The sequence below is a fragment of the Dipteris shenzhenensis genome, chromosome 9 (genome assembly GCF_047967505.1).
Source record: "Dipteris shenzhenensis isolate YYH24624 ecotype China chromosome 9, Dip_SZ_1.0, whole genome shotgun sequence".
Taxonomy (NCBI): Eukaryota; Viridiplantae; Streptophyta; class Polypodiopsida; order Gleicheniales; family Dipteridaceae; genus Dipteris; species Dipteris shenzhenensis.
This window is the reverse complement of record NC_141604.1, coordinates 41,741,031-41,767,896: the sequence shown is the minus strand read 5'-3', so window position 1 is coordinate 41,767,896 and position 26,866 is coordinate 41,741,031. Positions and strand designations below refer to the sequence as shown.

At 45.9% G+C, this 26,866-nt stretch overlaps 1 protein-coding gene across 5 annotated transcripts; it reads left to right on the top strand.

Annotated features, from left to right (window-relative positions):
• The first annotated feature begins 2,795 nt into the window (after positions 1-2,795).
• LOC147898649 (Terpenoid synthases superfamily protein) lies at positions 2,796-25,817 on the top strand. Of its 5 annotated transcripts, none has more exons than XM_087379599.1 (3): positions 2,796-3,087; positions 6,069-6,162; positions 24,862-25,817. In XM_087379599.1, exon 3 carries the CDS (start codon positions 24,890-24,892, stop codon positions 25,775-25,777), a length of 888 nt encoding a protein of 295 aa, XP_087235725.1. In that variant the 5' UTR covers positions 2,796-3,087; positions 6,069-6,162; positions 24,862-24,889; the 3' UTR covers positions 25,778-25,817. The 5 variants fall into 5 exon arrangements, with proteins under 5 accessions (XP_087235725.1, XP_087235721.1, XP_087235724.1 ...); XM_087379598.1 differs by lacking the exon at positions 2,796-3,087 and adding an exon at positions 5,702-5,782; XM_087379595.1 differs by lacking the exon at positions 6,069-6,162.
• The last annotated feature ends 1,049 nt before the right edge of the window (positions 25,818-26,866 follow it).

Genomic DNA, 26,866 nt, shown 5'->3' with positions numbered 1-26,866 from the left:
TATCAACTCTCCTATCACCCCTGATGATGCTATGGCAGTGTTACTTAAGAGTATGCCTGAAAGTTTTGATCACATTGTTAGCACTTTGAAGAATCTTCCCAATCCTAACCTTGAAGGCATTATCTCTGCTCTCCAAGAAGAAGAAAGGCATATGGAGCTAAGGAAAGGCAATGACACTGCTTATGTTATGAAATTCCAGAAGGGCAAGTATACTCCTTGCAATCACTGTGGAAAGACAAATCACCTTTCAAAGGACTGCTTCAAAGTTAATCCATGCAAGCACTGTGGCAAGAACAACCATAATGAGAAGTTTTGCAGAGCCAAAGCAAAGACAGAAAATGCAAATCTACTTACAGTTAATGAGCCTCCACAAGATGAGGCATCCGTTGAAGATTATGCATTTTAAACACATCTCTATGTATGCTCCAGATCTCTCTTTTTATGTCAAGGTACTCAGCCTGGATAGTCCTCCAAAATGAATGAAATAAACTATTGTGTTTTGTGTGTTTTGTAAACACCTCTGGTCACCTTATGATGTAGGCCATGTGTATGTTTTGTTCCATGGTACCTCCTGCAGACATTGTGTGCATGTACATGTAGGGGAGATAACCATTGGAAGGTCTTTTTGTATCCCTTTTTGTTTACCTTACACCCAAGGGAACCCTTGCTAGCATGAGAACCTAGCCATAGATTTATCCTTGACCACCATGAGATGGCATCAGAAACTATGAGACTAGATGTATCCTTGACATAGCCTGAGGCATTCCCTTGAGGGGGGGTTTGTTGGGATATCTCAAGGTGTATGCCTCAGGCACACCTTATGTTTCTATGTGTGAGTGCTAGAGGCACAGTTAGGTGCCCACAAGCATAGTTAGGTGGTGGAAAAGCCACATAGGATGATTGAGAGAATTGAGGAGCAGATTGAGGAGATGATTATGGAGCTCTGAGGTCATCAATGATGTCAGTGAGCTTGTATGAGGTGCCTACTTAAGGACCTCACTCTTCTTCATTCCATAAGCAAGTATTCTGATTTTGTGTCCACTCTACTCTTTCCTTTCAGTGTTCCAACAAGGGTCTCTTTTAAGGAACACTGTGGGGCAAGAGATGCTACTTCGTAATGCAATAATGTACTCATATTGCGATATCCCAATATGTTCAAAGAATGTGTTGGAACAAGCGTCATCATGCGTGGCTCATCTAGGATTTTTGAAATTTTCCTAGGTCTTTCTTGGCAATCCTTGTGTCCACATCGTCAATGGATGCAATATTTGGGTCCTGATCATTGGGGGTTGTGGGAAGCTGAACCTACAAGATCTGCCTTGCTTTTTTAATGTTTTCCTATGCTTGTGGGTTTGTATTTCTTTTTTCACAAGGTCAAAGTGGGTTTGTATTTCTTTTTTAATGTTTTCCTATGCTTGTGGGTTTGGATTTCTTTTTTAATGTTTTACTATGCTTGTGGGTTTGTATTTCTTTTTCTTGAAGGTCAAAGTGGGAGAGGTCTGTCATGATGTATCGGTCAATGTAGGCGTAATGTTATCGTCCATGCCGGACCCAAAAATTGGTGTGCCTTTACACCATAGCCGCCCGTGGTTGTGTTGGCTGCCCCTATTTTCGAACTTAGTCACGAAGAAGTAGTTTGTGAGGGGACCCAATATGGAGTGGTCTTTCTTTAATAAAGATTTAAGTGCTCGGAACCTATTGTATGTAGTAGCGTGCATTTGTTTCTAGGGCCTAATCGGATCGAATTTCGGACCTGATCTCTCTTTCCATCTTGGCAGACCATAACTTCTTTCGGATGCACTGAAACCAAGCAATCGAGAAACGGTTCCCATAGTTGCTCTGCAGCTGGGAAAGTGACAAAGAAAGTGGGAGCGTTGGTCTACCTGAGCATTGCAAATAGTTTTTCCTTTAGGTGCAGTTTGTAGTAGTCTGCAGATGTGCGCAAACATGTAAAGTCACGATATCCAATCTTATACTAGAGGAGCTTCTCATTAATGTTTGTGTCGAGAACAGTCGACGACAACACCTATCATTGTTTTGAAGAATAGGTTGTCGACACAGGCCGCAAAACGTATGTCCTGGTTTGTCAGTTTCCACTTCACAATGTCTTGGTAATTGGTCCGGTCTGGGATGATGTGTGGGCAACATAAAACAGTGTAATTGGTCTGGTCTGGGATGATGTGTGGGCAACATAAAACAGTGTGGAGAATCCCATTTCCTTGCAATGCTTGTCCCTGAATATGCTCAACGGTGGGAAGCCTTTGGAAGGAGCAACAGTGATTGGCCTGTCTTGGAAGTCCATAACTTGCTAGCTTGTGTATATGCCATGTACTAGGGTATTTGTTTGGAAGTTTTCGCTTGATTGCCACCAGGACTGTTGCATTCTCTGAAATGAACTGCGGTAAGACTTTTTGCACCTTATCTACATCTGCAAAAAACATTGATGACGTTGCCATGTAGCCTTATCGTAACAACCGGACGTTCCTCCACCCTGTTCAGCATGGACATGTATTTTGTTTGCATGGACATTGGCATGTTCCCCGAGAAGAACTTCGGTGCTCTATGTTTCTTCATTTGAGAAACACAACTACTACAAATGCATCGTCCGCTCGATGCGGTCTTGATGAGATGAGTGTCCAGCTCCACCAGTAGGGCCATGCAAGTGGGTGGTGCCTTTTTTAAGTTGGAATCTAATGTTAGAGTTCCCTCAAGCACATGGGAATCGCAAGCTGTCCGCAATTTTGTTGTTGTAAATCATTCAAGGGGACCTACTCCTTTTGCATTTCCTTGTCTCCGTTGGGGGTGGGCATGCTCGATTGCTCTTACCTATGCTTGTTATTCCCATGGACGAGCCATGGGCTGTGTCTCCAAAGGGTTGCACCCTCATTCTGTAAATCTTACTTTGGATGCTCTTGATGGAATGATGAATGCCGCGCTAGTTGTGTTGTAAAGAAATGAAAGCTCATTTGCAGTCAAGTTAGGGAACATATGCACAAGGTTGGCAATTTGACGTTCACCTTCCTTCGGCCAGCTGATGTCCCCTCACTTCTCTTACAGTGGTTGGAGATCAGGGGCAATTAGTGCACGGTAGGCCTAATCATTCAGTAGCACTGTGTGGTTGCCTTTCCCATTGCTAGCATTGAATTCTATTGTTTGTACTACCACCATGCCATCGTGCACCAGTACAGTGAAGGATGTCTCAAGCATTACTGAGAAACGGGTCAAGTAGTCCTAGACCAATGCCCTTGACATTGAAGACTCCTTGAGGAGGGATGCGATGTTATCCTTGGTTAAGGTCATGGCAGTACTACCCCCATGCTTTGTTTTGAGGTTGTGCCAGGGTGTCGCTTCTTCTGAAGCAGATGTGGAGATGCTGCTATACAGAGTATTGAGCAAAGAGCTATATGTACATGCCTTCATTAGCATCTGCATGCATTCAAGCACATCGGAACCATTTGGATTGCCTTCCATGATTTCTTGGTTCCATATCACCTTATATGTGCTAAGGTCAATACATATGTCCCATCTTAAATGGGTGGGGGCACGGTTTAGAACAAGGTGGGCACTAGTCACTGATGGTGTGGTTGTGTGGAAAGGGACATTGCTAGCGCTGTACTCCATTGGTGGTTGTGTTGAAGTGAGAGAGAGTGCGAGAGACATACATACATACATACATACATCTATATATATGTATGTATGTATGTATATGTGTGTATGTATGTATGTGTATATATATATATATGTAATGCTCAAATATATGTATATATATATATATGTGTATATATATGTAAACCCTCGCACGATCAAATATCACCATTAGCAATGCGACTCCATAAGAAGGGAAGTAACATTGAATGTAAAAGCATTTATTTCATTGCAGTAATATATACAATCTTCTTGGCCTTTACCTAGGCAGTAAAGGTAGAACAAAAGCCAAATGACAATGTACTACAAGAGGTTTTATTTCCATCCTAGTGTATGTACAATCTTGCGTAAGTATAGCAGAGTATTTACAATGAAATGGATCATCAAGCTATCTGCTCGAATGCTTTTGTATGCACAGTGTATGTCTATGCATCGAGCTCAAATGCCGTGACGAACCCGAAGCTATTTATTGTGAAATGACCGCAGGGGCGACGGTCCATTAGCAGGCTACTAGTAGTAGCTACCACGCTATGGTTGTGATAGTCCATGAATGCACAACGCAAGCCCAAGGTTTTCTTCGCGTGAGTGCCATGGAGCTCACATCAACATCGGAACCATCACGAAGCACACCACCACCTTTTAGAGAAGGAATGCATACAATAGTCTGCAGGCTACCACATGTGTAGCAGAAATGGCATGCAGGGTCATGGCTCACGCAAGAGCCTATACATGTAGCACATTGAAACTCCATCAGCGGGCCGTTGAGGCTAGTGAACTATAGTACTCCATGCATCTATACACATGGCAATGAAAAGGTCAAACATGTAGCATACTTATTTGCGTAAAAATAACATGCTAAAGCAAAACGTATTTGAGTACCACCTTCTGATCGTACCCTAGATCTGACACTTGTTGGATGAAGGCATCATCGAGAGTAGCATGAAGCCTTTCTTCCAGAACGTTAGCAAGGATGGTGAAATCAAATATGGCCATTGTGTGGCAAGCACACATATAAGAGATATTCTTCACCACGTACATGACAATTCCTGAATCATTGAAATCCTACACTATGCATGTGAGTGTTTGCCTTCCGTCATTAATAAAAGATAGCTGCTGCAATGCCAACGGGTGAAGAAATGAGATCCAGTGAGGATAATGACATCTGGCTTTCGCAACAACTGATTGGGGTTGGAGACTTATTGTTGCACGGGGTCCTTGGCATTATGATCATCAGCTACTATAATTTGATCAGACAATGGCCCACCTAGGTCGACTTTCACCATGGCAAAAGCGACTGTCCTCATGACTGAGGTGAAAGACACATTCCCAGTCTCCATTTGCTAGGACACCGACGGTACGTACTTGTTGATGCTTGTCTCTGGAACAAAAGAGAGAGCTCCATCAAACGGCTTGCCTTTCAATATGCTAGTAGTGGAGTCTAGGTGCAATGACATTGGGATGTGCCGCATTCATCGGGGCTCTTCTTCGTGACAGTCGGCCCCTCTTTCTCTAAAAATTATCCACGTCAAGAATGTCCCTTAGTTGGAATACGTATGCGTGTGGCACATGCAAGGTGATTGTTTGGCAGTAGTCGTTGTCTGTTAAGTTGACATGCATGTACGTAGCATATGGAGCATCTTGTGCCCTAAACATCTCGTACTTCGCAAGGACTTTGCCTTCATAGGCGAACCAATAATCAACAAACTATGACAAAAGGCTACTGATCTTTATCATGGGAAGCGCATTGGAGTTGGACGTCTTTAAATCGTTTGGGACAAGTGCTTAACAAGGGGAGATATGAGCAGGCTAGACGTTGTTGTTTGCTTTATTACTATTGTCCGTGCTATCTTCCTTTTTGAGGAGCGTGATCATGGTTGCTGTCATGTAAGTGTGGGGTACTCTAGTTAGTTCATTACATGAACTCACATGGTTAAATTGCTATGTGAATCCAAGTAGTGGCAAAGACCCAAAAGCACAGACATCTTTACAAACTACGTCAAATCCTACTATCCTTGCTATGAGTGCGAATAAAAAAGAGACACCATATTATGTTACCCACACTTGCTTCATATATACTTGTGCGTTGCCTGCAACGGAGAAAAAGACCGAGCGTACACGGATTGAGAGGCTCAGAAATGTAGGTTCGTATACACTGTCATTGTCTATGTAGGCAAGAGTATGCTGTGTTGTATGGTGCAAAATAGATCGCAAACGTTTTCACTAGCCGCAACACGTTGTTGTGTTGGGGATTGACGTATGCTTTCTTCTCTTGATGAGGCTTTGCTCTGGCGGAATAAAGAAACATCTATATGCTATTAGCTTGCCAAACAACAACGATACAAAAATTGAGCGTTTGCTACGGCATCGACCTTCTGAATCATGCGCCCGTTGACTAACGACAATATGAACTGTGATGACTACAGACATCGAAACTAGGTCGCCTCACGACGGAATCCCGCTTTCCTGCTCCCCTGCACGCTTGGGCTTCCAAACCTGTCGAACATATAGATTGATCTGGTAACTTATGCTACCTCTACTACTTAGCAATATGGAGCAGCTTACGTCAAAGACTGCAGGGAATCATACGAGGGTGGTATTGTTGGCTGCAAAGGAGGGGCAGGGACTGCTTAGAAATCCGTCTGTGTTGGGAGACGATGATGATGGCTGCAAAGGAGGGGCAGGGACTGCTTAGAAATCCGTTGGTGCTTGGATTGGAAGAGCGAGGCATGCTCTAGAAAGCGGTCTGTGTCGTTTGTACTCCTCTCTCTCTCTCTCTCTCTCTCTCTCTCTCGTTTTCTATGCAATGATAATGTTGGACATGAGGACAAAAAGCTTGATCTATGCTTATTTCTGAAATCAAGCGCACTCATCTTGGCCCCTTTCTTGTTGCTCCGAATCCTCTCTCTGTGGATGGGAGTTTAGATGGTTTTGCGGAGAGAGAGAGACCGCAAGTTGCTGAACGAATCGCAGAGGAAGGAAACGAAGACCTTTCTTGGTATGAGAAATTACCATCCAAGAAACTTTCGCGATGGGCTGGTTGTAGAGTAGCGGTGGAAGAGAAGAAATGAATCCATGAAGCAGAGAGGATGAGCAGCTCAACTAAAGGCGTGCAAGAAAAGCTCCAAGGAAAAGTGGCTCGGAGATAATGCTTTCTCGATTGAGGCACACGAGAGAAGACAAGAGAAGAAAAAGGCCCTTTACACACCAAAGAGGGCTTGCCCATCATAAATGGGGGAGCCAATAGGATGCTCCATTGGTGTGGATGGGCGCCCCCCTTTACATACAACAAAAATTTAGGGGAGTCCAAAAGCTGAGTCAAGTGCCACCTTGTGCCCATGATAAGAGATTTCTCTTCCATGGTTTGTTGTTGCTTTTGATTGCACCCGCCCCCCTTTACACACAACAAAAATTTAGGGGAGTCCAAAAGCTGAGTCAAGTGCCACCTTGTGCCCATGATAAGAGATTTCTCTTCCATGGTTTGTTGCTGCTTTTGATTGCGCGGGTGCTGAGGAACTATTTGTGCCCATCCACACCAATGGAGCATCCTATTGGCTCCCCCATTTATGATGGGCAAGCCCTCTTTGGTGTGTAAAGGGCCTTTTTCTTCTCTTGTCTTCTCTCGTGTGCCTCAATCGAGAAAGCATTATCTCCGAGCCACTTTTCCTTGGAGCTTTTCTTGCACGCCTTTAGCTGAGCTGCTCATCCTCTCTGCTTCATGGATTCATTTCTTCTCTTCCACCGCTACTCTACAACCACCCATCGCGAACGTTTCTTGGATGGTGATTTCTCATACCAAGTAAGGTCTTCGTTTCCTTCCTCTGCGATTCGTTCAGCAGCTTGCGGTCTCTCTCTCTCCGCAAAACCATCTAAACTCCCATCCACAGAGAGAGGATTCGGAGCAGCAAGAAAGGGGCCAAGATGCGTGCGCTTGATTTCAGAAATAAGCATAGATCAAGCTTTTTGTCCTCATGTCCACCATTATCATTACATAGAAAACGCGAGAGAGAGAGAGAGAGAGAGAGAGAGAGAGAGAGAGAGAGGGGGGGGGGGGGACAAACGACTGCAGACCGCTTTCTAGAGCATGCCTCGCTCTTCCAATCCAAGCACCAACGGATTTCTAAGCAGTCCCTGCCCCTCCTTTGCAGCCATCATCATCGTCTCCCAACACAGACTAGCACACATTGGAGTATGATCTTTTGTGCATCTTCCTTCTCAAACCTTCTTGCACTAAACAATACCCCAAATCTATCTTTTTGATCGCTGCAGTGTTCTCCACCCTCGTATGATTCCCTGCAGTCTTTGACGTAGACGTTTCCTTTCTTACCGAAGACTTCTTGTTCAGAAGTGTTGCATAGCTAGTTGAATGCGCACCCTCAAACTGCCCCCATAACTGCTTAACTTTGCTCAATTCTTTGTATCCCATGATTGCTATAATGCAGCCAGCCGATGTACTGTGGGAGCTGATGAAGCTTCTGCTGCTACTGCGACTGATCTGCAAATGGGATGGAAATGCCCCTTTATATAGGAATAGCTTGGGTGGCTCAGTCTGTGGCCTGCAGACTGCCACAGACTCTCCTGACTGTACTGTGAGGCTGCCAACCCTGCCACATTGTGTTTGAAGGGCCCTTTTTGATGCTGTACACGCTGACCCCAGCCTATCCGTGTTCTGCACTGCTGGATGATGTGCTGTACCTGCTGTTGTGGGCTGCAGGGGTGCATGTGGACAGTGATGTCATGTGCTGCAGATACCCATGACATCTCCTTCCTCTGAAATTGGAACAAAGGGCAAAGCTGAAGAACCTTGTCCAAGGACTGTGTGTACCCATGGCTGCTGCTGGGTCATCGATAGACCAGTGACTTACTTTTGGTGGGTCAGGTTGGGCACCCGAGCCTCCTGCCTGTGTCTTGTACTAAAATGTTGCGGTCCTGCCAACTGATTACTGCTCAGTGGTCAGTAAGTTGTGCTGCACGTAATGTGACGTCTGCTGGGCTTAATTAGGTGATAATGAAGTTTCACTTCTTTGCCATCCCGTTGATGCAGAGCTCAACGTCCTGGGCTATCTCTCTGGTATTAGCTGTTGCCTAAATACACTGTCAAGTTGAAGCACTATTGCATGACTGCGCTAATGGAAGATGGAGCTTAGCGGTGAGCGACACATCCAATAAATCCTCTGAACTGCCACCATAAAAAATGCAGAGTCTCCCTTCAACTGAATTTCTGCCACTTGTGAGACTGCTGTGATGGCTCTTGAGGTTGTGAAGATCTTGATGGAAGGGAAGCTGTAATGGCTGCACTATTTGGAGGCTGCAAATGGGGGCAATGCTGCCTATCGTGGATGTGCACATGACAATGATAATAGAGATGCTTCCTGTCGTTTGTATGTCGTGCTTTCACTTTCTAGCCTCCTTGCTTCTCCTCACAATCTCGGGGCTTTTAAAAAATAAAATCTCTAATACCAATGTAACAAGCAAGATGCTTGGTATACTCTCTCACCGACTATGCCCAACATAACTGCTCAGTGTGGACGTTTGGAATGCTATCTATAGAGAGAGAGAGATAGAGATAGAGATAGAAATAGAGAGAGTTTATTAAAGTCTTCGGAAGATCGATGGGTCTATGAGAATGTGAGAAACTAGATATAAACAAGTTGAAGGGTGGAGCTACCAAAACGAGCACCATTACTTATACTGAATGCTACATGCTAAATAATCAGAGGAATCTCAATACTGAGTCATAACATAATGTTCATATCAGTATGACCCTCCCCACCATTGCTATCATCATATGTCATCAGAGTACAAAGAAAAATCGAAAACAATATCATGGACCCAGCGCCCCGTGGGATAGTGGTAGCATAGGTCAGAGAGTGCTGTTGACTATCTGTGGGCGCCACTCGATGGGGTCTCCTGATAGACGCTTTGCATCAGACCAAGGCTACGGTGACCCGAGTCGGCTGTAACACAACCCTGAATATGGAAGGGATGTCTTCAAGTGCAATCTGTGTGTCCATCCTCTGTCGAGTCTATCGAGTTGTTGTTTCCGACCCTCGCTCCTGCAGGCCCGCGTGGTGATAACCTGTGTGGTCTGGCTGGAAAAACTCTGTGATTATGCTCGGAGAAGAGTTTACCAGTGCACCTCTGTTAGAAAACGACCAGCAGCGGGTACGCACAGCGGAAGATTGATAGAATAGCCTAGGAGCTCACACAGTGTGGTTTGGGGTGTGGAATCACAAACGTCTGGCCCATTAAATGCGCCCCTTTTGGGGCTCAAAACTAGAGCCTCTTTGCCATGTGATGCCTCCGGCCAGACCTAGATCCAGGGGCTGTTGCCCTCGCCATCTATCCTGCAGTCTTGCCATCTGAGGCAGCCTATGAAGCTCCTCTAGGTATGTCTTGAACAGTGCGGTCCACATGACAGCCTTGCTGCTGTCCATGTGGCAGACACCTCTTCTCTCTTGGCTGTGAGGTGCTGCCCATGTGGCAAACCGCTCCCTCTCTCTTTTCTTCTACCCACATGGCAGCCATGCTGCTGCTTATGTGTCAGTCTCTCAAACCCTAGGTTCACCCCCCCCATGCTCTCCTCATATGGGGGCTTATAGATGGGGAGGTGACCTTTCCAACACCCCCTCTCACCGACACATCTCGGTCCAATGCCAACACGTCGATGACGATGCTCCAATGACTCCCTGGTAGTAGTCCTCGAGAACACTTCGATGTTGAAATCTTTTCTTGGCTTTTCATTCAGTGGCTCTTGCTCTACCATCTGGTTCCGCTTCTGCACACCATCCTGGTACACAGGTCCATCTTTGGTAGCACCTCTTGGCACCACCACCTTCAGTCACGTTCCTGCCTTCGATCTCGAGCAATCCAGCCGTCATGATCTTCCAGTTGTCCCCCTCATAATAGTCTTCCAGGTACCATGCTTCGATGGTTTGTTTCAACTCGTCCTTTCTTTGGCAAGGTCCGCAACCAATGAATATCTCCAGATAACCTGGATCATGAACTCTTGTTGAGCTCTCATGGAGGTACTCTTCTAGCTTTAGTACACCTTTACCTTTCAGCAATGTGTGTTCGAGATTTGAAGAAGCACCCACACTTTCCCTTTTGCCTTCAAAGAAGGTCAATTGCTTCCAATCTGGCATTATCTGAGACAAATGAAGAGAGTAGTCTCTCCACAGCATGCTATAAAGGATCAAATGAAGAACATCATGTACATACTAGAGATCGTTGTACTGCTTGTGTGCTTGCTCTGAAAGCAAAACATGCACGTCATCGAGGCACATACAAATAGCCTGTGTAATCCTATATTGTCTCCTTCTGAAGTACAACATCCATCTGAACATGAAACCCCACGGCACTCCATGGGAATCCACCCTCGTGTCAGTATCAACAACCACGCATCTGGAAGATACCAAGCACTCCATGCTATCCTTCACCTTCACAAAGGCATCTGACTCCTCGTCGATCCACATCTCAATGTCAGACATCATCACTGTGGTTTCTAGGTCAGCATATCTGACCTCAGTAACACACGGAGATGTCACCAAGAACAGCCCTTCAATTACCACATTTGCTTTGGCTTTTGTGTCAGCCTCTGAATATGAGTCGGACTCCTTCCTTTTGTTTTTTTGATCCGCCTTGTTCTTTCTGCAGTCCTTCGCAAAATGTCCTGGTGTGTCACAATAGAAGCACTTCTTCTTTTGCTTCCTCTTGGACGTGTCCTCCTCATCAGAGTTGTTTTTCTTGGATTTGCCACTGTTAGGCTTGCCCTTTCCTTTGCCAATGTAATCCTTCACTAGCAATGCCTTGTCATCTTTATCGTTGTTGTAGAGCTTCTCCCTAGCTTCTTCTTGTAGGAGTAATGGACCCAACTCCTCAAAAGTCAGAGGTTTGGTCCTCTGTCCTGTTGTCACAATCGTAACAAAGCTTTTGAAACTCCGAGGTAGCCTCCTGAGTACCATCAAGGCCAAATGGCACGAGTCCACCTTCTGACTCACTGATGCCAGTTGATCCCTCATCACCTTGACCTTCGTCAAGTGTTCATGTACCGAATCTCCCTCATCCATATCGAGGTTGTAGAGCTGATGTTGAAGAAGCAAGATATGAGATGTGTTGTCTGTCTCGTATAGATCCTTCAGAATGACCCATGGCTCTATTGACGTCTCGGCCATTTGGATGTGAGGAAGTGACGCCAAAATAATATATTTCCGTCCAAAGCTATGGACACAATACAAAAGAGATAGATCCGGAGTCCCACCAATGACGTGGTCCTCTGATCTTACCACAAGGTCCTTCTCCTATCTGCCAGCTATCTCTAGACTCGAGCCCGCTTGCTCCACCTCGAGCGTGAGTAGACTTTCCGTCCAGATCTCTTCCACCTTGCTGTCTGCAAACCAGCCTAGGTGGGCAGCCCTCTGAGTGAGCTAAGTCTGCAGGTCTCCAGCCAGGTTCACCTCCAGGATGAGGCCCAACTGCTGCTGCTGGTGCTGCTCCTTTCTGCTCCTCAAAGGCTTCTCTAAGTGATGATGAATGAGAGCACAAGGCCCTCCCTTTTATAGGTCTAGAGGGCTGGCCAACCAACCGACCCGGCAGACCTAAAATGGCCGACCTATTGGTCGGTCAACCTGCCGCCTCTGGCCCATTAAATGCACCCCTTCTGGGGCTCAAAACAAGGGCCTGTTGGCCCACAAAACTAGGGCACATGCCCCCTATATATACAGGGTCAAGCCCCTTCTTGCAGCCCCTTGATCCAACCGGGTAGACTAGTCCTCTACAAGGCCGGCTGCTCCTGCAGGCTCCCCCGCCATCTCACACCATGTATCAGCCCTGTTTGCAGCCTGTGTACCTGCCTACAAGCCCTCGCCATGCTGTGCCATCTGTCCGGGATACCCTGCCATGTGTCGCCTGCTGCCTAGAGCCTCTTTGCCATGTGGTGCCTTTGGCCAGGCCTAGATCCAGGGGCTGTTGCCCTCGCCATCCATCCTGCACAGTCTTGCCATCTGAGGCAGCCTTTGAAGCTCTTCCAGGTGTGTCTTGAACAGTGCTGTCTACATGAGCCTTGCTGTTGTCCATGTGGCAGCCACCTCTTCTCTCTTGCCTGTGAGCTGCTGCCCATGTGGCAGCCCCCTCCCTCTCTCTTTTCTTCTGCCCACATAGCAGCCATGCTAGGTTCACCCCCCCCATGCTCTCCTCATATGGGGGCTTACAGATGGGGAGGTGACCTTTCCAACAATCTCATCCCTGCCTCTATGCTCGGAGTAGGCGCTCTCAATGTCTAATTGCCTCATGGAACCCATAAGTGCCCGAGGGAGGATGGCTTGACTCCGGCCTTCTTCCGGAACTTCTGGGAGATCATCTCCACCCCTTTCCGTTTAGCTTGCCAGGAGATTTTAGACACAGGCCTTCTCCCTTAGTCCTTGTGCAGGGGGTGGATCTGTTTGATTCAGAAAGGGGAAGATAGGTCAGATATCCGATAGTGGAGGCCGATCACTCTGCTTGATACTGCATACAAGATCCTTGCCAAGGTCTTGAGTTTGCGGTTACGCCTTGCCAAGGTCTTGAGTTTGCGGTTACGGCCTCATCTTACCGACATCATCCATGACACACAAACTAGGTTTGTCTAGGAGGGCAGCATCCTGGACAATATCTTCACGTTCTGGGAGGCAGTGGATTGGTCCAGGGAGGAGTCATAGCCACTAGCCATCCTTCTCTTGGACTTTGAGAAGGCTACGACAAGGTGGATTAGTCTTTCCTGGAGGAAACTGTGAGGAGATTGGGTTTCTCAGATAGATGGGTTAGAGGAGTTTCAGCGCTATATGTAGGGAGCTCTAGTCAGATGATTATCGGAGGACACACAGGCGAGGCCTTTCCTCTCTCTCGCTCGGTCCGCCAGGGCTGCCCACTAGCTCCCTTTCTCTTCTTGTTTGTAGCGGAGGCTCTGGGCTACTATCTGAGATAACAGGTGGCGGGTCCTAGAGGGTTGAGGCTCCTAATAAGGCAGGAGAAGGAGCTCCTTGCCTCAGAGTTTGCAGATGACACGGCCTTGTATGTTGAGGGCACCACAACGAGTCTAGAGAGAGTCGAGGTGCCTCGGCTATCTGTTGTGAGGCCTCGGGGGCACAGATCAAGGGGACGAAATCCATAGGCTTCTTCACGGGCTTTGAGCACAGGAGATCCACTCACAGGAGATCCGTGAGTGGGGGAGTGACTTTGGTTCAGATGGATACCGCGGGGCCAGACAGCGAGATACCTCGGATGCTAGGTGGGTATTGACATCACAGCAGAGCAGTAGATTGCCCCGGTCCTTGAGAGTGCTCGGCGCAAGCTTCTCTATTGGAGCTCGGCCAAACTCTCACTGGCAGGTCGTGCCTTAGTGGCAAACCAGGTCCTTCTTGCCACTACTTGGTATATTACCTCCTGTTGGTGCTTTCATAGAGGATGCATTGGGCAGCTTCGACGGTTGGTACGGAACTTCCTTTGGGCAGGTTTAGACGGCACGAGGAACACTAGGGCCCGAGTAGCTTGGTAGACAGTGATCATGCCGCAGGCCCTGGGAGGCTTGGGTATCATTGATTCGGAGATGCAGAGCAGGGCCCTTCTGGGCAAGTTGGTAGTTCGTGGCCTCACCCTAGGTGCTGAGCCTTGGAAGCTCCTCTTACAGAGAGGGCTTCTGAGGAACACCCCACGCATTGGGGGATAGTGGCAGCCTTCACATAGATGGATCTTCTCAGAGGCCCCCCTTACGGGGAAGGGCTCCCCCCTGATGAGGAGTCTTCACAGGGTTTGGTAGAGACTAGTAGGGAGTCTCATCCGTGCTCCGTCCAGATGCAGAGAGGAGTTTGAGCGCCAACTCCTTATGTGGCACCCGGAGGTCAGAGATCAAGAGGGACGTATGCTCTGGCAGCGGACTCACATTGGCTGGGCACAGTGGGACAGTGGTCCAGCAGGGTCTTTTAGTCGCTGGAGCAGACTACCTATGGAGGCAGAGGCGAGGCTTGACGCCCTAGCGCATCTTAGAGGTGCAGGGCAGCGGATGGGCGAGATCGACTTAGCCATTCTTGAGTCCTAGTAGGAAGGACTTCACATTTGGAGAGACAGCAGATGGTTTGGGCACTTTTCCCGTACTGGTGTTCCCTTGAAGATTTTGATGCAGCGCGGCAGCACACACCCCGGCTTCTTCCGTGTAGGACCTGGAGGCCTACTTCAGCCCCTCACTGGGAGGACCGATGGGATACACTGGCAGATGATCAGAGTGGTAGGATGCTTGGGGAAGGAGTGGCACATTGATCCTCCCAGTATCTCAGAGCAGGATGCCTCTAGATGGCGCCTCTGGCTGTGGGAGGGTAGACCCGTGAGGGAGGTCTAGTGGAACCTGGGAGAGTGGTTCTGGCCCTCCAAGGGCAGCCTAGCTAAGATGATAGATGAGGTGCCTTTCTTTTCCTACACCACACGGATTGGTAGGAGACTTTAGATGGACTTGTCAAGGTGGACTCCCTACCCCTTCTAAGAGGTCCAAATTCCAACCACGAGAGAGAATTGAGTTTCCCAAATATGATGGGGCAAGGGAGGCTGACAAAATCCTCAATTGGATTCGCCATTTTGAGCTATACTTTGCCCATCAAGACAAGACCGAGCAAGAGAAGCTTGCTCTTGCCACATTGCATCTGCAGAAGGATGCTCTAATGTGGTGGTCCTTGTCACAAACAGGAAAAGAGCCTATTCATGAATGGGCTGAATTCGTGGGGCAACTGAAAGCCACTTTCATGCCACCGAGGCATGAAGAGAACCTACCCTTTCGTTGGGAGGGGTTTAGGTAGTTCGATAATGAGAGTAATGCAGATTTTACAGCCAGATTTTGGAAACTCTCTCTAGAGTTACCCGAAAAGAGTGAGGAAGATAGAAGAAAGAAGTATTTAGCAGCTTTAAGCCCAAAAGTAAGGTACGAGGTTGAAATGTTTAACTCGACCACGCTTAAGGACCTCACTAAGCTGGCTGAAATAGCCGAGAGGAAATTGGATCCGCGTAAACCCTTCAACAAAGGAAATGAGAAAGCTATTGTATAAAATGTTAACAGCCAATCACGTCCTAGATGGATACCATTTCCTTCCATGACTGACGATGAGAAGAAAAAGTTAATTAAGGAGGGAAAATGTTTCGGATGTAAGAAACATAAGCCAGGGCATCTGTGGCATGAATGTCCTCTATTAGCCAAAATTGTCAAAACCAATTCTGTAAAAGGGAAAGGCAAAGCATCCAAGCAGGAGGGTGAGGCTTCTACTTCCTCGTCTTAAGACTCTACGATGAACATAGAACCAAGAGTAACTGCTATCCATTCAGCCAACACTGGTGTATGGATGTGTGAACTGAATAGAGAGTAGGCATATTCATTGTAGAGTATGGACAGAGAATAAATATTTTTCTCCTCCGTGTAGAGCGTCTGATAAGATAAATAGGGCTGAAATAGAAGAGTTGGAAAAAGAGATTGAAGGTCTATAGTTTCTATAGACGAAGTAGCTCTTCATCGCAAAATCATCCATAGCCAAGGTCTACCTAGTTCAATGAAAACATTTGGGTGAGAGAATCGTTTTAATACTGACCAATTTGTTGAGAATGTGTTTAAGCTTATTAAGCAGGTTACTGTAAAGAGATTTCAGCAGCTAAGTATTCATAAGAGGATTCTGAACATGAAGAGATACTGAAGAGGCACTACAGTGGTACTTCTGCATTTTGAATATTCAGCATTAAGAGGAACCAGAACTTGAAGATAGAGATTTAAGTTTGGATTCAGAAGAGATCGTGTACTACCAAGAGAAGATTATTTGCAGAATATGAAGAGGAGATGCAAATGCAGAAGTAAAAGAGAAAAGCGTACGCAAGAGAAAGAGACGAGAGGATCCAGAAGAGGACTTCTGCCCATTCAAGCAGGAGGGAGTGTCATGACAAGAGAAATCACTAATCTGTGATTAGTAGACATTAAAACATTATTATTATGTTATACGCCAATGGTGTAACATGTATTTGTATTTATGATGGACACCGACCGATTTGTTATGGCGGTGGATCATCTGAGTAGATAGGACTAGTCGAGCTGGAGCCACTGCTTCAGACGGCATCGAATTTGGACAAGTGATACTTATTCTATTAATAAAAATGTGCACACACATGTTTAGGTCCTAGGGGCAATAGGAAGGGAAGGGTGCATTAAGGTGCATTGAATGGTAGATGCATGGGTCATAAGCTAAGGGTAGGTGTAAATGGGATGATGGAACTTGAGTGATCTCAAGGGACATTAACGAAAGGGTATCACCCTTTTCATTGTGAATCTCATGTTGCATTCTCTCTACCACATTGCATTCATCCGTCAACTCTCTCCCACCTTGCATGTAGGTCGAAATAGAAACAAGTACTCTCACGAGGGCGCTCTTCCCCATTGGAGGGCCAATCGGCATTCAAATTCTGCATGCATTGCACACATTTGCATTTTCGAAAAAGTGTAGATTTTCACACACCTGGGAGCGTGGGACTCGAGGCTCTAGGGCGACTATTGAAAGGCGTGCTTGTTTCTGCAAGGCTTGGCTTGCAGGTGTTTTCTACATCTTCACTCCGCGAGGGATTCGCTGGCTATATAGTCCCCCCACTTGGCTATTAGCCCCAGTTCAAGAGATCCCCTAGGCAGTGAGCTGGGCTTCTTTGGAAAAGGTCGGTTTTCTTTCTTTCAGCCTTTTCCGGTTTTTTCATACTCAGCACCTTCGGGGCTGTTGTCTTTGTATGAAATCTTTCAAGCATTAATACAAGGTTCCTTTCTTTGAAAAAAAAATAAAAATTGCCTCATGGATGAAAGGGGCCAAACACCTTTGGTTTGGAAAGGCGAGGAAATTGAAGAGTAGCCCTAAGCTGTCTCTAAAGAGGTAGTAAAAGTGGCCTTGGGTCTCGTAATATATTGGGGAGAGAGAGAGAGAGAGAGAGAGAGAGAGAGAGAGAGAAGCAAAAGTAATTCATCCAAGCCTTGAAGCGCTGAAGCACAGGGTGCTAGGCCCTTGCTGAGTGCAATACGAAGCTAAAGAGCTCAAGAGCTCGCACAAAACTCAAATACAATTGAAAACTGAAAACTGAAAATTGAGAGCTTAAAGCTGAGACTCATAAGTTGAAATGTGCTAACTCTTTGGTGGGCTGCGAGGATATCCCAGATCTGTATTTGTCGAGCTATCTCACGCTGTGGTGGGGAAACATGGTCTCCTTGATCTCTAGATCCACTTGTCTCCGGCGGTCTCCTCTGAGGAGAGATGAGATAGGCCGGACCTCGATCGTATGTACTCTGGTCACTCTCCATGTTGTGTGTGTCCCTCACTTGGTAGTGTCAAGTCGGCCTCTGTTGATATATACTGCCCTCATATCAGCTAGCTCCTCCTCCTCCACCTGATATATGACTCATGCATAAAAATCTATGACATGCCTCTGTGCTTGGTCTGCCTTAATGACATGTGGCAGTGTCGCCTCATGCTGCTTTCTAATTTGTTGCAATAGCATCTTAATCAGATAGAGCTCAATGCAGAGCTGGTGGATCAACCATGAGATTGGTATCGTCCCCGGATCTCATAGTATGCAGGGCAGATACATAGAAAATGCTCCTCTGTCTCAATCTCCCCCAACGTGCATAATCTGCAGATCTGCTGCTCTCTGGGTATGCGTGCAGCCCTACTTGTCTCAATCCTATGCTGATGGGACAAGACTTGCATCTATCCAATGGCCATCCTCAGTGCATGTGAGACTCCTCTGTCCTCGAGGTACTAGGGTTGATGGTGAGTCTATTCTCCAATGCTGTCAAGAAGTGATCGTGATAGAACAATTGGAACTTGGTGGAGAACTCTTGGTGCCCCCCCTCCCTCTCCAAGGTTGAGAAGTACTGGAGCTGAAGGAGGTCTAACCATATGATACGGTTAATCTCATCTCGTGGAATCGACTCGTGTGGTGTATCCATATTGAACTGAAAGGGGGGAAGCCTGTCCATCTGAATACCATGACTGGCAAACCACGTGAACATGTGTGTATACAAGATTGTATCGACCGTGCTCTCTGCTAGATTGTATCGACCCCTCTCTCTGCTAGACGTTTGGATGACTCTAGTGCCAGCCTTGGTAATCTCTAGTGGAGTAGTGCCCAAACCCTGTGGAGGAATGTCTGTCTAGGAGTGGCTGAAGGCACTGAGGGCTGCCGACCCAGCTGGTCGGTTATAGCCGACTGGGCTGCTGGGTTTGGCCTATAAAAACAGGCCCAAGGCCTTGTTTTGGAGCCGTTCTTTGGAGGCTGCCTGCACAGGTGCCTCCCCTATTCCTCCTCATCTTACGTGCTGCCTTTGGGGGCCTCTTCTGGGGCTCCTATCATGGCTAACACGTGTCCTAACTAAACCTAAGATGGACTTACACTAACCTACTATTCTCCAGGGGGTACCATTGAGCAAGAATGACTTTCTGACTTGACCTAAGGCTTAGAGATTGACCTACGTAGCTTTTGCCTGACTGTCCCTGGACAAGGGCTCACAAAGGGCTCACAGCATACGGCAAAATCTCCTATTAGTGAACTATTACGCATTTGTCGATGTAGCCAATGTGTCACATTGCACCGGAGTGCAGGGGGGTGTGTGACAAAGTGTCTGATGAAGCGTTTGTAATAGGAACGAAGCCCAAGAAAGCTGCGTACTTCATGTACCGAGGTGAGCTCTGGCCATTCCTGTATAGCTTTACTCTTGGCTGGATCCGTCCGAATCCCTTCCTTGGAAATAATGTGTCCAAAATAACGAATCTCTTCAAGAAGGAATCTACTCTTTTTGGCATTAATAAAAAGCTTATGATTTTTGAGTTCTTGAAACAGTAGCCAAGTGCTCTTTGTGCTCTTCTTCTTAGAAAAGACCAAAATATCATCAAAGAAAGTACCTGTAAAGTGCCTGGAAGATCTGAAAATTCTGTCCATCATACGATTGAAAGTGGCTGGTGTATAAGGCATCACCAAAAACTCAAAGTCCAAAAGTGGTCCAGAAGGCTGTCTTACAGACATCTTGTGGGTGGATGCTTATCTGATGATATCCGCTTTTTAAATCAATACGGCTGAAAATCGTGGCCTCTTTTAGTTTGTCCAAAATATCATCTATGCGAGGGATTGGAAACCTGCTCTTGACTGTCATTTTATCAAGAGCTCTATAATCCACACACATACGATAAGAGGCATCTTTCTTTTGAACTAAGACCAGTGGTGAACAAAAGGGTGAGGAACTGGGCCTCATAAGCCCTTTGGAGAGCAAATCCTGTACTGTGCCATAATTTCTTCAGTCTGGGCTGCGCTCACACGATAAGGCGGCTGATTCAGGGGCTCAGCTCCTTATAACATGATCTTTAAGCCGTTCTGGAGGAAGCTCTCCTGGTAGAGAATTCGAAAAACAATGTTTGAAAGGTTTTAGAAACTGAAAATTTTCTTTTTCTAAAGGACGTACTTCCACTTGAGGTTCACTCTCTTTCTCTTTAACAAAGACCATATACGCAGAAATTACAGATTTTATTGATTTAGCAATGGAAATATTTGATACAATGGAATAGTCTCGCCTTTTCCCTTGGCCAAAATCTTTTTTTGCTTATTCCAATGCACAAAACTGAGAGTTCTTGCTTTAGAATCAAGAACTACCTCCTTTCTATGGAACCACGGCATACCCAAAATAGCATCATAATGCTTGAGAGGTGAAACATAAAACTCTTCGTGGTCCACGTAGTCCCGTACATGAATTCTGAGCTTTCCAATCAACGGTGTGACTTTGACTGGGTCCCCTGTAAAAACATGTTCTGCATCCAAAGATAATCCCAATTCTTCCGTCTTAATTCCTAGCCTCAAAGCTAGATCTTCTGAGATGAAATTATCGGTAGCTCTTGGATAAAAAAGAATTAAAGCATTCTGATCTCTTACTTGACCCCATGCGAGGCAAAGCTCTCAGTTTCCTATTATGTGGTTCTGTCCAACATATCTGGGCCACAAGCTTTGGCGGTTCTTTTGGCGTTTTCTGCTCCCTTGGACCCACAGGCCTTTCGGGGCATGGGGCAGCCATATGCCCTTCGTTTCCACAATGGAAACACTTGCCCTCCTTTTGAAAGGCCTCAATTTGTTTTGGAGTAAACTCTGACTTCCCTTTGAAGGGCTTGAATGGCCCCCTCGGCTTTTGAGGTTGAAATCTCTTTGAACCTTGGGTTGGTGTTACAACCCTCTTACTAGTATCCACACCCTTCTCCTTTTCTGCCATAGTGTGAAGGAGGTCATCCCTTAGCAGTTCAACCACGGAAGTTGAATGCATCAAATCTCGGATCGGAGCTTCGTCTTCTTTGGATCAATGCTTACTTGAGTTCGTATGTTGGGAAGCAATCCCACTCCAAAGCTTTGTCCTTTTGAAATTTCTTAGAAGGGCGTGATTTGAAGATAAGCTGTCCAAAACTTTTGATTATTTGTGTCGATGGTGTCAGAGGCTGCCATGCACACGCTTTCCCAGGCTGTATGAGCATCATCATAGAAATTCTTGGGAAAAAACTGCTTCTTAAAGCCTATTCTGCAACTAGAAGAGCTCTCCACCAAGTAATGACACTATTTGTCAGATGAAGACTTACAATCTTTAACTTGGACTTCTCGCGATAGTGCCTCGTTTTGAAAGCTATATCAAACTGGCGGATGAACTGCAAAGCATTTTTAGTGGCTTAATACTTTCCGTTAAAAGTAGTGAACTTGACCGACTTACCACCTTCCTTGAAGTATCTGCTTCGACAACTCGATCTCCTTCTGCGCTTATGACGAGAGCGTCCTCGGGATATAGAAGAAGATGAGGAAGAGGAAGAGGAAGTGGAAGAAGAAGAAGAAGAAGAAGAACTAGAAGAAGATGGGCTTGAACTGGGAGATCTCCTTGCGTGCTTTCGGCTTCGTCTCTTGTGAGGCTTCCTCTTTTTCTTGAAGTATGACACTTCAGGTGCAATGCAGGACTCGGGAACACTTCCTTGAAGTATGTGGATGCTTAGAGAGGTCTTTTGATGGAGAAGTGAGAGAAATCTCTTGATCTCCCTTTTCTTTTAGTGCCGTTGAAACTTGCTTGGTCATCATCTCCTCGAATAGATGCTAAAATCAACGCTTTCGCTTCAAAGACTGAAACTCCTTGATCTTTTCTTTCACAAATCCTTCGCTAAGGTCGTCTTCAGATCCCTTAAAATACTTCTTACTGGGTTGTCTAGAGGCTGAGTTGGGCCTCTATGTAGCTGAACTCCCTTGCTCTGAAACCATGATGTGGGAGATGGAAAATTGAACCCATCGAATCAACTTGATTGGGCCTAAAGCAATCAACTGCAAAGCCCCTACTCCTTAAAAGGAGGTAAACGCTTACGGGGTGAAGAGAGCCGGCCCGATGCGTGATGAAGTATGGGTGGGTGTGGCTCTTGGTTGTATGGTTCAATCACTAGTCTAGGGTATGTGCCTAAAAAGACAACAATATATGTGATTTTTGTTATCCCATGCAGTTAACCTGCGCCTTCAAACTTTCTGCGGATCGTGCGCCTGGTGCAATCCTTCATCATCTTGTGCTCTCCGTTATGGAGCAGACGGAGTGCACCACGTGCATTCTGTGTAGTGAACAAATGACACGTGGTGGGCCTGGGCATAGAGGACATATCAGATTGTGTCTGCATCGGGACGTCATAGAGAGAGCATGCGTATGTGTGCCAAATATTTGAATTTGTGATGAGAATAGGCGGCTTCGCCCTCTGATGAAGCTCCCAACCAATGGTAGGGTATCCCTCTCGAAATGATATGCTCACCTCATCCAACCTGTGTGTGAGGAAAGCTTGCTTCTTACGATATATCAAGTCGTCGTGAGATCCATTGTGCCTCAGTAGAGGTCAGAGGGCCTAATGCTCGCTCATGTGTGAGATGAGCTCTCATCTCTTTGTACTCTTCGTCGAACCAAGGGTTTTGAGGCATCTTCCCAACTTGGACATGTGCAGATCGAGTCGCGGGGAAAGATCTGGTGGCAGTGTGTTGTACAACTGAGGTAAGAGTGTCCGAGGCCTGGGCGAGGTCTACATCATCTCCAAGTATGGCTAGGAGCTCTCAGGCTAGGTCTAAGGTGGCTCACCGAGGGCACGGCCAAAGTGGATCTAGACGTGGGATGGGCCCTCACTCCAACTCGCATAGTAGTAGATATAGAGAAGGCTAGGTATGAGTGATTAGCACCGAGTGGTGGAGGAGGCACTACAAAGGGATCCAACAGGTAATCCACTATACTACTCTGGGAAACAAGTGAGCCTGCCAGATGATGGCCATCTCTGGAGACTGTTATATATGATCAAATCATGGACTGCACCCAACTCTAATAGATGTTGCCTATACCCTGTCATATGTGGTGCATCTGCTAAGTGCCTCACTATCTTGAGCTCTACTGCATCTAGCTCCGGTACTATGATGTAAATCAAGTAAGCCCACCTGTCTATCTCTTGTGCGCGCATTGAAGTCACCAAGGAGGAGGGTTATCTCCCTGCCTAGAGAACTTTGTGATGTTATCCTATATCATCTCATATGGGCTACGTCCCTCTGTGGTGACCTCACGTGCATAGGATGATGTGTCTGGGGGGAGTAGCACACTGCAATAAAGATCGATCGTGCATCTGGTAGTTGGACATGTACCCACATATGTCTTGCATGGTCCTCTCTCTGTGCCATAGATATGAGTGGTCTCAGGTGTGATCTGAAAAGATGGCCGCACCCCTAGAACCTCGTATCTCACTCTCTCCCCTCATCTCAATCCTATGGGCTCACTCCTGTGTATATCCCATCACTATGGGAAGTCCTCTCTCTGGGCTCTCATGTGTCTCGGTGTAGGAGATCATGTCTCTGTCAGTGTACATCTCCAGGAACCCTCTCGGATTGGACCAAAGGGTGTGATTGCAATTCCACACAGCCATTTTCAGTGCACTTTGTGCACTCATCTCATGGACCTGACACCATCATAACTCCCCATCTTCCTTCTCATCCTTTTCTTCTCTTCCTACTCTCTCTCGAATTATGCAGCCCATTTCACTGCTTCTCTTGCTGCCATCAGGCGCACCATTCTCTCCCTCCGGTGCTCTTGCTGTAGAGGAGCGAGGTCGTTGCTGCTCGTGTCCTGCCTGCTGCGCATCCATGTGGCAGTTCTGGAATGGCTACTGTACTGTTGTTCCAACCTACGGAGGCTGGTGCTGGCATGTTCTGCTGACACCCTGTCCTGGTCTGTACTGCTGGCTGACCTACTGTACCTGGGCTGCAGGGCTGCAGAGCTTCCATGTGGACAGCCATGCCATGGGCTGCAGATGCCCATGAGATATAGTGTGTGAATTTAACGTGTCCTTGAAGAGGCTGATGCAAGTATTACAAGTCACACAAGCCCCAATACTCGGGCAGAAGAAGAGATCCAATGGTGCTCTTGAGCAAATGGAGTGATTGCTAAGATACCTGGGACAAAAATTGTATTGAGACAATGAGCCATTTTTTTGATTTTAGTTCCATGTAGCTCTGGAGTGCAAGGTCTCCCTGCTTGATATCCCCCTTATTACTGCATGAGACTGAGGTTGCTCCTGAAAATAAACAAGAATGTATGGGATTTACCTTCCATTCTTTTGCTTTGATACACATGCATTGAGAACAAACGTGGTTAATTGGACAAATGAGGCTTGTAGACTCAAATTTGAGTAGAAAGCGAAAAGAGGAAAGAATGGTCGTTCTAAGGAGAAGCACCAGTGTCATCAAAGTGAAAATTTCCCAGTTTGATTTTCTGCTAATGAAGCTATTTTCATGCTAAAGTTGCTCTGCTGGGTAGATTTTTTGTTTTCTGTCTGAAATTTTAAATGTGGCGACCTGATTTTCATACCTAAATCTGCGCTTTGCTACGTCATTGATGACGTAAGATGAGTAGCCATCAGAATCACAATGAAGCAACATAATCAGTTACATGTTAGCTTTTTTTATTAGGGACACTAAGCACCCAACTTAGTTGAAGTACTAAACTACTTGTTCCATATCATTATTGTGAGAGTCACTGAAGTACCAATTGCAACCTCTCTGCCAGGGTTGCATGTTAAACTTATTGATAGCAGCAAAGCACAGTGCGTATGTAAAAAAAGCCTTTGTGACTTGACAGAGTTATCACTGAGTAGAGTTTCCCGGTTTGTGCAGGGGTTCTCACATTCGTAAAAGAGAATACATGTCCAACAATGCAGCTGCTGGGGGACTTCGGAATGCCTTGTCTTACTGTGTCCAACAGGTCCGGACATATGATTATGAGCATTACCTAACATCCCTTTATCTACCAGTGGGGCTGCGCACAGCTGCAATTTCATTACGTGCATTCAATGTTGAGGTAGCTCGTGCTCTAGAAAGTAGTAGAGACCCAAACTTGGCATTGATGCGACTCACATGGTGGCGAGAGGCTTTGGATGGAATCTATAAAAGCAAGACCGTGGAGCATCCTGTCGTACTAGCATTGAGTGCCATCGTGAAAGAGCATCGCCTGAGCAAGCTCTGGTTCTCACGCGTGATAGATGCCAGAAGCTCTGATCTTGAGATGGTGGGAGCACCGATGACTGTATCAGTTGTTGAAAAATATGCAGAGAATACAGCCTCAGCTCTGCTTTATCTTACTCTCGAGGCTGCAGGAATACGAACAACTGCCGCTGACCATGCTGCTTCTCATGTCGGGAAAGCTGAGGGTCTTGCGCTGCTACTGAAGGCCAGTCATCACCATAGCCTATCCCGTCGGACATATATTCCAATAGAAATTGCAGCAAAGCATGGGGTGTCACAGGAAGACATCTATCGCAGGAAATATAGTGAAGCCTTAGCTGATGCAGTGCATGAAGTGGCGACAGTGGCAAATGCTCATCTGTGTAAAGCTCGCGAGTTGGCGAGGACAATCCCGTCAGCAGCAATTCCTGTTCTGTTACCGGCGGTGACTACTGGGTTGCTGCTTGATTCTTTAAGGAGGGTGCAGTTTAACGTGTTTGATCCAAAATTGATTCGGGGCATCTGTGGTGTGTCGCCTTTGTGGTTGCAATTGCAGTTGATGTGGCATGGGCTCCGTAAAACATATTAGCTATTACAAGCTTGTTGATGACAGGCCTTCCCAATTTGGGGAAATGAATACGGATTGACAGCCTGCATTTTGTGACGGGAGGCTCTACACTGGAAGTGATCAGCACTCCTATATATCCATGAGGCATTGGGTATGCTTAGGATCCTTGAAGAACGTAGAATCAAAATCCAAAGTGGTGAGCTTCATAGCCCATTTTCTTTTTAGTTCTTGGGTTTGTTCTATTTTTGGAGATCTACTCTTAGATATGCGTGTGTGTGCATGCGCGCGTGCATGTGTGTGTGTGTTTACATACATTACATATATATACATACATTTATGTATATGTATGTGTGTACACACACACACACACACCATCCAATTATTATCACCTTTTTTTAATTAGTTCTTTTTTGTTTGATTATTTTAAATTTTAAATTATAAAAATATAATAAATAGGATTAGAAATATAATAAATGAATTATACATACATATGTACTTACGTTCTGTTCGAGTTGGCTCTATTGAACCGTTTTGCTTGGACTTAATTCTCTGTATACTTGCACCCTTTGGATCTACTTGGAGTTCCAAAGCCTCAACTTGCTTGTGCGCATGTATGTATGTATAATTCTCTGTATACTTGCACCCTTGGGATCTATCTTGAGTACCAAAGTCTCAACTTGATTGTGCGTATGTATGTTTGTATATTTTCCCTCCCCTATTTTATTATTTATTATTATTTTAGATTAAAAATAATAAAGTTGAAAACACACTAATTAAAGAATTGTGAGAATAATTGTTTCCTTGTGTTTGCATTGGTGTTTCATTTGTTTTCTTGCATTAGTATTTGTTGTTGTTCTTTTTTGGGGGTTAGGTTGTGTTGTGCTAGAAATTTAACCTAATTTAATTCTCTCTCTCTCTCTCTCTCTCTCCATTTCTTATTCTTACTTTTTGCTTTGTTTTTTTATTTTTGCTTTCAAAGTTTTTGTCATTAAGTTGGTATTTCAAAGCCTAATAAGCACCACATTTACCCAAGAGATTCTAGAATCTTTTGAAACCTTGGATACTGAAGAGTACCTAAGTGTAGCTTTGCTTAACAAGTTGTTATTTTTT